At 28.6% G+C, this 13,248-nt stretch overlaps 1 protein-coding gene across 1 annotated transcript in view; it reads right to left on the reverse strand.

The window, feature by feature from the left end:
* The window catches only part of LOC132919653 (rho GTPase-activating protein 7), a 105,738-nt gene that overhangs the window by 58,390 nt on the left and 34,100 nt on the right, over positions 1–13,248 (reverse strand). The window contains 5 exon segments of the mRNA XM_060981415.1: positions 7,311–7,353; positions 8,095–8,456; positions 9,795–10,086; positions 10,263–10,516; positions 10,978–11,209. Coding sequence (XP_060837398.1) covers positions 7,311–7,353; positions 8,095–8,456; positions 9,795–10,086; positions 10,263–10,516; positions 10,978–11,209 — 1,183 coding nt within the window.

Consider the following 13,248-nt stretch of genomic DNA (forward strand, 5'->3'; position numbering starts at 1 on the left):
TACAGTAGCTATTATATACCTAGTTACATAATTATTATTTTAAATATAATGGATTACGACAAATTCTAGAAACATTTCCTTAAAACACAGTTATATTATATACTGTGAGTATGACTAAGTGTCTACTACTTCGTCATCATTTATTGGTTATCACAATATTGCATAAGGAGGTGTTATTATAAAATATTTTTAAAAATGAAAATATAACGTTGGGTATTGACAATAATACTGCAGAGAATATAAATCGTAATATAAAGTATAACACTATATAATTTTAAATTTTAATATTAGAGAGTATTTTTCCGAAAATGCCACTAAATTGTATTAATTTCTTGAAAAGCTTTGTTTTTAATTAAAATTAAAATGAACAATGATAAATCGTTTTAATATATTATATTATAATATGGTGTGTATACAAACTATAGTTTGGACTTTTTTGTTAATGATGATAATATTATATTATTTACTTTAAACAACTTTATTAAACGACAACATCGTGTTTATCATTAGTATTTTATTAATACTGTTTTAATGAATATTTTATGAGCTCTACAATAATATTATATGCACAAACATTGCGCCCGAGTATACATATAGATATTGTATATGTAACATAAACATGCAGAGTGATGACCAAATCCCCAAAGGGAATTAAGTGAAACTTTTAGTTTAATATTCAAAATTTCCTTCTGGTTAATTTATAAAATATACAATATATTAAGTACGTGGAATTGCATACTTTGAAATGAGAAATATTTATGGTAACTTGTAAAATATAGATTCATTAATCAGACAAATAACGGTTCGATGTATGAACCGTGTACATCGATTGAAATAAACATTTTTTGTACTTAGTAGCAATATAATATTATTATATCAAATATTAAAATCGTTTTTATGGCTATAGTCTTTTATATAAAAACTGTCTTAAAAATGGTGCTACAAAGTATTTAATATCAATAATCACTATAATTATTATTGTGTAATATGATCATAACAATATCACATATAATTAGGTATATTACCTATACGGCTACTAACTACTATGAATACGATATTTAAGCAACAGGTTTTATTGGAGTCACGTAAAGATTTGGTATTTAAAATTATATGTATCAGATAATAATTATAATATAATGTGTACGAAAATAATATGTACTATGGAATTTAACTAAGAGATAAATTTAATTCAAATACGATACTAGAAAAATTAACAATATTGAATTGTCTTTACTGTACCATATATTATATTATGTACCTATAGGTATATATATATATATATATATATAATTTATGTAAAATAAAATATGTAGATAAAGTAACGCAAAACGTTATCTTCTTGTGTATGAATTAATTCGATTGTACGGATATCTACCAATTATTTAATAAACCTATGAACACTTAGACAGTAAATTTATGAATGATTTAAATTCGTTGATTTCGCGAAGAAGATTCACACCAAAATAAATGCACTCTTTATGATAAATTGTTAACACCTATTAATACCTAGAAATACGTACTTATATATATATATATATAACTATATAAGTACTCTTACGCGGATATTACATAGTATCCGATATTTGATTAATTTATTCCACCTTAATACACGTTATGGACTAATTTATTTACGTTATTAATATTTTTCACGTACTGTAGTGAAAAAAATGTAAAATCAAACTTCGGAGCGGGAGATAAAAAATAATCAACAACTACAACGAACCCACGTGTGGTCGATATTGACAATTTGCGATGTAGCATAATCCATTTTTAAAAACACATAAAAACAAAATAAACATAAGTAACAAAAACGGACAGGTTAGACAGGTTAGTAGTCCATATATTATTCGGAAAGAGGCATCAGTTTGGTGATAATCATTCGCCACAAATAAACGATAATAATTTGTTTAATATTATTACATATTTATATTTATTATTATTATTATTATTATTATTATTATAATAATGCCGCAATATAATTTGATGCAGATTTTTATCCCAGGTATAATACTATTGTTTTCTACCTGAAATGATAAGATGACTACATGTATTATAATGATAAATAGTTAGTTTATACTCTAACCGTGGTACGTAACTTTTTAAATTCAAAAATAAAATACAATCATACAATCTATTGGCGTTATAACCAATTCCATATGTATTACGTAGTTAATCGTAGAATCAAAACTACATGAAAATCATAGTTTGTAAATCAATAATAGTATAGATTATTATTATATCATTCTGAATTCGTTCAAAATAGCTTAAACAGTTTTAATTATAATTAACTGTCTTGACGAAGATAAAATTATAATTATTATTATGATAAAGAAAAAGAATAAATCGATATAGGTATAGGTATAGGTATGATCAACTTAATATTCGATATTTTATGAAATATGAAATGGGTTTGTTCATCTTTTCTCAACCAATGACTCACAATCACAATCGTAGAATATTGTATAGATGTTATTATATGATACGCGAGAAAGTTAAATACAGACAGCGAAATTAAATGACGCCGACCCAAAAGGCAAAAAGAAATAAACAATATTATTAAATTTACCTTAAAAATAAATTGTTTATGCTAGATGAATCATGATCACTCATAGTGCCACAAATTTATATTGAAAAGGTCCTATTTTATATACAGAGTAATATCAAATTTTTAAACTAAAAGTAAATAAATAAATAATTTTGTAATCAACAAAAAAAAAAAAATAATTTCGATTCTCATTTTACTGTTTTATTATATACTTTTAATATATTATGAATATTGAATATACATTTTATATTGTTAAATTTTATCATTAAATTATGTTAATTGATATCCTATACAATTATATACCTATATATATTTTTTTTTATCAATTTTGAATTGTATTGAACGATATGATTTTAATTTCCACATACTTTACTATCTTAAAAAATATATAAAATATAATGATACCTATATCCAAAAAGAAAATGCTAGTTCATTTTTATTATTTTCTAATGGTAATGGTAGTTAATACAATCATGAGTAATTTTTCAATGCTTTCGTGACACAGTTTTATATACGCATAGACATTCTATGGCAATAAAAGTATATTAGTATAGTTATAAAATCACAAAATCTAGTTCACATTGTTCACAAATTATTACTTTAAATCAAGTCTATTTTTCTAGTTTTTACAAATAAACTAGCTAAAACTAATGTATCATACTAAGAAATATAATCTAAAAAGGTTATATGTGTTTTTTGTATTATATTGAAATTTTTTTGACGTTATAAAAATATTTACTCAGAATTTTTGTTCATTAGAAATTATTTCATAATAATTGTTTGTCAAAATTTTAAGTATACGTTAGTACACATTTGTTATTAAATGTACTTATATACCTTATATCTACAGGTAAATATTTTTATTTATATACTATTACATGATCAAAATAATTCAAGTTTTGATTTTAAGTAAATTAATAAAATTGGAATTTCCTTTATGAGTTCTAGTTTGAATTTTATTCATTACTTTAAAGCATTTAATTTATTTTAATAATAATTTATTTATTTCAATTCGTAAATTCGAACCACTAAAAAATATAACAGATTTTAATATTTAAAATATCATTAATAGTTATATCAAATTAGTGATATTATAATTGATAGTTATCAAAATGATATTTCAAAGTACGTATGTAAATTGTGTACATTTATATATAATAACATACACAAATTAATTTCATATAACTGCGTATGCTATAATCCATGAAATTAATATAAAATCGGGAGTATACATATATTATTTACCCATATATCGGTAATTTAAAAAGAAGTTTGATATACAAACAAACATTTTAAATTAATTTATTGCTATTACCATATAGTATAATATATAATATAGTTATAATTCAAACGACTGAATTGCTTGCTGACGTTTGTAGTATTCCGTTATTTCAGTATAATATATCGTAACCAGCTAACTGCAAGGCGATAGAAAATCAACAGCCCGTGAGGTGACAAGAGAGAATTCTACATTTTAACAAGTCTATTAAAGCTGAATTTCTCACTGGAATATTATATGCCGAATATAATTTGAAATAAATGCAAAGGAAAAATAATAATAAGCGTCATCGAGTTTGATTATAGTATTAAAATGGGAGACTTATAAATTATTGTTTACTGCCGTCGTCTGAGAATGATCGGCATTCGTGGTTGTGACATTTTATCATCCGCGTGCGGATTAAACACGTATAGTACTATTACGTAAAATGTATTCAAGTAAATAAATCTTTGAGAACTTGCATTATAATAATAATACAAACGGATTAATATAATATCCACGCGTTTCTAAGAAAAACGAATTGATTATAATATTAATATATCTACCGCATATATGGGGGACAATCGGTGGTCGAGTGGTATACAAGGCTGAGTACGGTCCAGCGCAGAATAATTATATATTTATTATGATACTCGTCATATAATAATATTCAAGTATCGACAATTCGATAAAATTTCTCAAGTTTTTTTTATACTTTATGCTTATGAAACAAATAAAAAAAAATTAAATACTGAATTTACTAGATACTGGGTTCTCTAGACTTATTCTGTAGTTTTCAACCAAAAATAATGACAAGAGGAAATTTTTAATATTTAACTTCATTATTTTGTAATTTAAATCATATTTTTTAGTACCTATATATTAATATAAACAATAGGTTACTGTTTTATACATTGGTGGTAACATACATAAGAAAATGAAAAATACTATTAATGACTTCAATTATATGGTATAATATTGTTTACAGGCGTTGTAGGTAATTATTATAAACTTGTATGTACGCCAATGATAAAGTACAAAATCGTTGATGATAAAAAAACAGAATAGTATAATTTCCTATTTTGGGCGTGAAGGAGGAGGGGAAGAGGGTGGATTGTTTTTATTGGAAATCGAGTAAGGGTATACTAACAGTAGGGATAATTCAACTGTGACTGACCTGCAATTTTTTTCTCCCTCATTTTGTTCCAAAAAGTTTCCGACCGGCCAACTTTCCATTGTTTCTCGAATTTGACGCTTACACTACGGAAAAACTTGAAACCGAACTTATCGCCGGCGCCGGCCATAACATTCGGTACTCGATCGCGTCCGGCACGCCGTGCCGTTGCAGGTGGTCCGCGGACGGTTGTCGCTCAAACGTTTCTACATTATTATCTCTAGCAAGCGCGCCGCGACTCCTATCGCTGTACGCGCAGCCGTAACGCCCACCGTCGCCGCCGCAGCAACGGTTCAAAATGCGTTCACGCCGAATCCTACGGAAACAAAATTACTCGCCGCTACCCGGTCACGACTAATTTTAATTTTGTTGTCGAATTTAATAAACAGATTATCTCAAATGGATACCAAATACTATTACCTATATGTATGATTATATCTCTAAAAGTCAACGTGACAATTTAAAAAAATAAATGTATATGAAACCTATAAAAATTTGCGCCTGTCCCGTAATAGCGACAATTAACGCTAAAAAAATACAACGCATAGATGATAACGCCAAACGCTACTGAATACCATTATTATCTGTGTATAATATAGTAGGTATTATAATATGTACATGGTCGTTTGCGCATATATACTTTGTTCGTCTAATCATCAGTTGAGTAAACACAGACATTTGGAATCTCTTATTCAAACAAATTCGTAAACGTATAATGAAATATTATTGTACAGGTTATAGGTATATCGATTGTTTTTAATTTACTAAAGCCACTACTATATTATGTGTACAATCTCTTGTTTAAAATTTTATTACTGCAGTGGAGGATATAGTTATAATACATAACTTTTATCAAAAATTTAAAATTATACTACAACAGTCTATACCATTATAATGTATAATATTGAATCCATTTCCATACGGTGACCATATTATGTAAAGCTTACGAATAATCATTGTAGGTACAACAGTTTAGTAAATTCATAAAGTTTATTATTGCGCGTTCTCTACGTTTAGTAGGTATACTTTATATACGTTCAGACCTATATAGTTTACAAAAGCCATGTTTATTCATCTCAAAACACTGATTTTTACTCGAATATAATTAAAATTCATTTCAAATCAAAATTTCGATTTTTTTTTTTAAACTTGATACCTATTTGACTTGATATTCTTGAAAACCATAAAGGCACAATAGCATATACAATTGTTTGTCCAACCTTTTTTGAATTTAAAAATGTGTTACGTAAACTATCCATATTTATTATCTACATATTTGATTATGTTATTACTTATTTTTTTTTCAATCCAATGTTTACTGTTATTATTAGTTTATTTTTCTTTTAGAAAAATAGTAATTATTTGATTGTTGTTATATTAATTTTCAACAATAAGCATTGCATTTAAATTTTTTATTAGAGATGTAGTACGATCTAAATAATGTGGTTTATTTTATATTTAATTATTAAAATTTCTGATAAGACTATTTTATTGTTATTGAAAAATAAACGATATGTCACGTGAACGATATTGATTATCGGGTTTATTAGTTATGCCTATACCTACCTATCGGTTATCGGGCCTATATTTAGCTAGTACATATAATCAATTTGTCAAATCTCTGGTAATCTACATAAAATATACTATTTGTTATTATATTTACATATAGGTACATGTATTCCAAAATCCAAATGACAAATAGTCATCAAATATCAAAAAATTGTACTACAATAATGTCATCATTGTCAGTACTACGCGATTGACAGCATTCGATGAATGACATTTAATAATTAATAGGTAATAAATAAATATAATATAAGAAAAAAATATATTGTTTAATTTAAATACTTAAATAATATGTAGACTAGTACGTTGTATAGAGTCTATGGTAATAGACCACATAATATATAGATACCACATTTTATATAAACCTAGGCACTGGTATGATATAATATTTGTGTACGTGTTATACCTTTAATATGCGTGCGCATTGAAATTAAATTCCACCGGTCTATAACCGTACAAGAAACTTGATAAAATATACATACTTAGACGGCAATAATACAATAACATTATTATTACTGTGTCGTCTCATATAATAACTATCGCGGTGGTTAATATTATAGGCAGGTATTTACTTATAAAAATTATATTGCTAATCGGTCAACGTCACGTTACAACGTATAACCTTAGTCGTCTACAGACCACGATAATAAACGTATTGCGGCGTCTAGCCGCCGAGAAATTTTGATTTTGCGTCGTCTAGGCGTAACCCATATATAGCTGAAGTTTGACATATAAAGAGTGAATAATACTAATAAAAAAAAGCTTACCTTCTAAGTATCGTTCCGAATGACATTTGGGATGTTTCCATTCCTAAATAACAAACAAATACGATTTATATTAAGAATGTATACTGAACAATTTTTTCATATTTTTCTCTATTTTAATGTCGCGGGCGTCAATTATAAAAGTTATCAATTAGTGATGGTTTTAGTAAACGAGTAGAAAAGGCTACTCGTACCCAATTACTTTATTATATTGCCATATTATTTACAATATAACATTTTTGATTTAATTTACAAGTAAATATTTGTTACAGTCTTGAGTCTTAACACATATTCATATTAGATTTAAGTTTAAGTTATGATCGACCACCAATTATACAAGTTAACATATTATCATAGATTAATAATACTATAGTACTATAAACCTACGATATTATATACCCCACAATAATCGAAGAAAAACAAATTTTTACATTATTATTCGGTAAGTAATTGTTTTTTTTTTTTATAAACAATTTTATATACATTTTTATTATAACGATTAACGGGTTTCAATTTTCATAACACAATTTTTTGTTGAATTATTGCAAAAAATTCATCGAATTCGTCGAAAACCTCTTTCTTATTTTTATATTTTAAAAAAAACTATATTATTATCTGTTCAAAATGTAAGTCTTGGAACCGACTTTGGTACCAAGTTAATTGTTCTACATTTACAGATATCATTAAGGTTTATTTTTTTACTTGATAATTGTGGACAGTCTATGTAAAAAAAAAACGAAACCTCTTAATCGATGCCCTAACATGAGCAAACAACCTCCGAAAATACCTTTGATCCGCCAGTATATTTAGACCTTCGTGGCAGTGTCTGAGTGGATTTGATGAGATGGGGAGCTGACGAGCTTTTGCAAGCGCCTGCTAATTCAGAGGTAACTTCTTCACCGTTACCGTCTAGTGAAACGGCTGTCGGACTGGGCAACTCGTAAGAGATGTTTTTTACCGGAAATTCAGATTCACTGGTTAAAGGTAACCGATTCGGTCGCGTCGCTGGCCGGTGAATTTGGTCGCTTATTTCCGCTGCAGGAGGCACCCACACCGGTTGTTCTATGTGTTTGATGGTCGCACGACGGTCGGCGTGTCGTCTCTGCAACCTTTCCCACGTCTCTTTCCTTCGACATTTCTGGTTTCCCGCTGTACGAGACAAATAAAAAACACTCGTTAATAATGTTAATATAACTTATTATTTATTATATATATTATATCATTCACATATTCCACATTCCCGACACGACCATTTAATATATATATATATATATATAGAGAGAGAGAGAAGTCGATAAATAATCGTAGATTATGAGTGTGTTGACATCTTAAGCTCGTCTGAAATTCTTTATGTAGATACTGTTTACCAATGATAATTATCAACGATAGGTATATTATCGTAAGGACATAAGATATCAAATACCTAGGACCTAAGATGTGTTTTTTAAATGTAAAACAAAATGGTATGGACAACTGATGTAATCGCTATACAGGTACCGTACCGCGTTATACCCAATAAAGTAATAAATACTATAGGTATTACCTAATATTATATTTTTTTTAAATAGAAAACAATAATAAGTCTTAAGTGCTTTATAAAAGTGATCAACATAATATGTTAGTCGTCATTAAAATATTTTTCGCACCGTTTTAAATGATCTAATTTACCTATCATAATAATAAAGTTAATGTATTTTATATAAATATAGCCTTTTGCATTAAAATCTGTAGTACCTATACCTATTTCTATGTATAACTAAGTGTAAGTATTATATTAAATAGAAAACATTTTTGTGTAAGTTAACAACTATTAAAGTGATATAAACATTAAGATGTTGAACTCTTTTAAAAAAAATCTGATTTTTGGAATGTATAATTGAAATCCCGCATATTATGCTCAATGAGTAGTTCTAGTCTACGAAATAAAAATAAAACTACATTTTGATATCGAAATAGTTTCTAAAAGTAGTTGTATTCAATATTCACAAATTTCTTCTGGAATAACAAAATCTACGGCGGGAAAATAATAAATATAAACATTGCCAACCACAGAAAAACACAGCTGACCTACTAGGTTTGTGTTATTTATAGTGTTTATCCAAATATAAAAATCGTTTGAATGATAAATATACATGATACATACGACATAAATGTTCAACAAGCAGTAAAACAAATTAATGTGAAAAATAAGTCTGATGAAATGAATGCTATCTTGATGAAATTTTTTTAGAGAGTTCACTACAGAAGAAAACACGATATTAGGATATTAGGTATATCAAAAAATCTTTCAGATAGGAAACGATATTTCACTATGATTCAAATTTGAACTTATTAATTTTATCGAATGACAATTGTTGTACAATGTTTATAGGATTGAACAAATTTTTTTCAACAAGATAGTATTATTGATTAGCAAAAAAGCATATATAAGTATACGTTTAATAATACGATAATACTGTAATTTTTTGGTAACTTTATGATACTTACATTTTGAATACCGGTGGTGTGGAGGCGATGCAGTTCCTATACCGGACTCCGGTTCGTCGGACCGTCCAGGAGGGGTGACGGACGATTCGGTCGAAGATCCACAACTGATATGATGGTCGGTCACCGAATCGTCGGTTGAACTACATGGTGTCACAGCCTCCTCGGCCGACGAACAATTACCAGTATCCGAACGATCAGATAACCACGTGAAGCTTGAAGACCTACTGCAAGTTGGTGACGTCTGCGTGGCCACTTCTAGGTTCGGGCCTCCATCGCTGTCTTGTCGTTCAAACTGTCGGAACAGTATTATAAAAATCGTAAAATTATGTATTCAGTCATAAAATTGTATAAATAAAAAATTGTATTCGTGAGCCAGACAATTCGTTTAACAAGAGTATAGGATACTATAGTCACTTTACATCTACATAATACCTCTATTATACCTTATACTATATAGGTGAATAGTACCTGTTTCTGTTGTGCGATGATAGTTTGAAATCGGTTAAGAGATGACCGACGAATGGGTGTAGGTGGCGTGGTATTGAGTACCTTGACTTTGAGCAGTACAGCTGACTTGTCTTCATAACAGTCTGGCAATTGTAGACTACTTTGATCCAAAGATCGAGAACGACATCGTTTTCGTTTGGTTGGTGATAGGCGGTAACGCATGTTGTTAGAAAAAACACCACTGCCACAGTTATCACCGAAATACACTTTTTCTTCTAGAATATATACATATTAATTTTACGTTTATATAAATACCTAATACTTATTGTTTCAATAAAAACATAAAACCAATTAAGTTCAAAATTAACAAATTATGATTTTAGGCAAGGACCTATATTATATTATTATATACCTATCAAAATATCGTCAGAATTATTTTGTAATTTCAACGATACTGTTATTTATGTAATAATAATAATATATACTTGCAAAATCTTTTTAAGGTGTCATTATACTGATCAATAAAAGATCACAAAAAAATAAATAACGTGTAGTGGTTTTCAATCGACATATAGCCATATATGAAAATAAACACTAATCCGCGTTTGGTGTAATCGCTATTTAACCATCTGGTCAGTGATTACTTCAAGTCTGATCGCGTACTCGTAAATTAGGTTGTTATATTTAAGTACTAAATAACATAACAAAACGATTATTTATTCAAAAGCACACTGACCTAATCCTTCAGCACATGCTTGGCAAACAATCCGTTCTGGTAATTGCAATTCTAGTATAACGTCATCAAACCGACCACCTAAGTTGTCCGTCAAGTAGTCGCCATTTTCTGTGCTAAAACGATCGTCTTTATTGGCGTCATTGCTGCGGTCTGGCGGCCAGTTCGTCGCAAGCTTGCCGGGGGGCTCTGCTGATTTCTTCGATAATTGGTTAAAGACTTCATCAAGTTCTTCCTATAGTACGAAACGTTTAAGTTATATATGTAACACGTAAGATGAAATATTGTATTATTTCCTCAAAATAACCAACAAACTCACAATGCAGACACATGAGACACACGAGTGTGCCGGCTAAATCACGAGTGTCGTCTAAAATATGGTTCCAAGTCGTATATGACATATCACTATTACTATTATTATTCTAATCAGAGACAACATGTTCAGGAGTTCCCAAAACCAGTCACGCCTGGGCAGTGTAAGTTCGCTGGTCCCGTTCGCGGGCCGAAACGAGGGGTGACAACATTAACGAATGCAGCTGAAGTCAGACGGTCGAGAAAATTTGTAAGTATAGCAAATAGTGACACATATAATATAGGTAGCTACAAGTAAATTTCGAATCATTACAAACAATAATGCACACATGTAATGAGTATAGGTATCTATATTGTGGTGCGGTACAATATTGTCGTGCGCGTTTGGTAACTACTGCCACGGTCCTATATATTATATTATTATCGTTTCGCAGTGGGAAGTCGTATGACCATATCGGTAAGAGTTGGCGTGTGTATATATATATATGCCGGTTATACAGTGAGGCCTACGTGCGTTCAGTAGAAGTAGGTACTAGGTACCAACAACATACAAGCATTATAGTGGGCATAAGTCCGGCCTTGTCTGTGCCAAACGTCATATGGTGGCGGTCGCGCGATTGACATATTTACCAGTTGTTTATTCTTTTTTTTTACCCTCAATCGTCGTGGCGAGCCCACGAGCGCCCAATTTCGGCTACCATAGTTCGACCGCCATCGCGCCAATAGAGACACAGACACTAGAAAATATTGTATCCTACCAACACCGTACTTATAATAAATATTATGCCGTCATCGGAATACAAAATTTCAATAGGTCGGTATAAAATAAGAGGCATACAATACGTGCACTTTATGATAAATAAAAGATACTATAATGGTTTTTAAAAATTAGTTTGCTTGAAAATGATCCCGATTAATAGTAAAATAAATCTTCAACACAAATTTTAATTGATTCTTCTTTTTGGACATTAAGTATTCGATTTTAAAATCATAAAAATATAAACTATAATATATGAAGTATAGGTGCCTATTAATATTACTATGAAATAAAATGAAACATTGCGGTACAACTCAAGATAATATTATGATTGTGAGTGTAATAATATTTAACTTTCAATATATCAAAATACATTCAAATTAATAAACTGTATAAAAGAAAAATATGTTTATTCATCAAGTTTAAAAACTGTATACAAAACGCAAGCATGTTCAACCAATAAAACAAACTATATGCTTTACAATTAAATTACAAATTGAGATTTAACTGATTTAAGTTTAGATAAAATATATTGTTTTCAATGTACCTACTACCTACCAACAACTATCTATCTGTATTTTATTATATGGAAACGTATTATTGCTAAGTAATTAGCAACAACATCACTCTATTAAATACCTACATGTTTTCAATTTCTATTAATTGCAAAACGAGTTTCATTTAGTTTGTTTTAAATTGTGAAATCGTCTGTTTTAAATTTAAATTTAGAAATATTAACCATCTATAATTATATATTTCCATGGTGCAAATATGAAGTTTTATATAGTGTACCATTGTAAATTACAAATATTATAATAACAATCTACAAAGAAATAATATTAAAAGTATACAGACAACTAACAAGTGAATCATTATTCATTATAACATTTTTATCAAAAATTAAGAAAAATTATGCATCGTTAAAACTTATGTGGGTATAAACTATTATGCATTTATGTTTACCAATAGTTTTCAAGAAAATTTTAAAAATCATTTAAGTACCTACCAATAGCAAACATTTTGAAATTTTGAGGAATCAGTAATTATAACAGTCAACGCGAAATGATGAACCTATATTATGTTGTTATTATAGCTATACGTACCTATAATGATTCAATATATATCTATAAACTTGAATAAAAATCTGATAATATGATATTTATTTTATTATATGTTTCTTAACTATTTGTTCAATTATATCATTA

The sequence above is a fragment of the Rhopalosiphum padi genome, chromosome 2, assembly GCF_020882245.1.
Source record: "Rhopalosiphum padi isolate XX-2018 chromosome 2, ASM2088224v1, whole genome shotgun sequence".
NCBI lineage: Eukaryota > Metazoa > Arthropoda > Insecta > Hemiptera > Aphididae > Rhopalosiphum > Rhopalosiphum padi.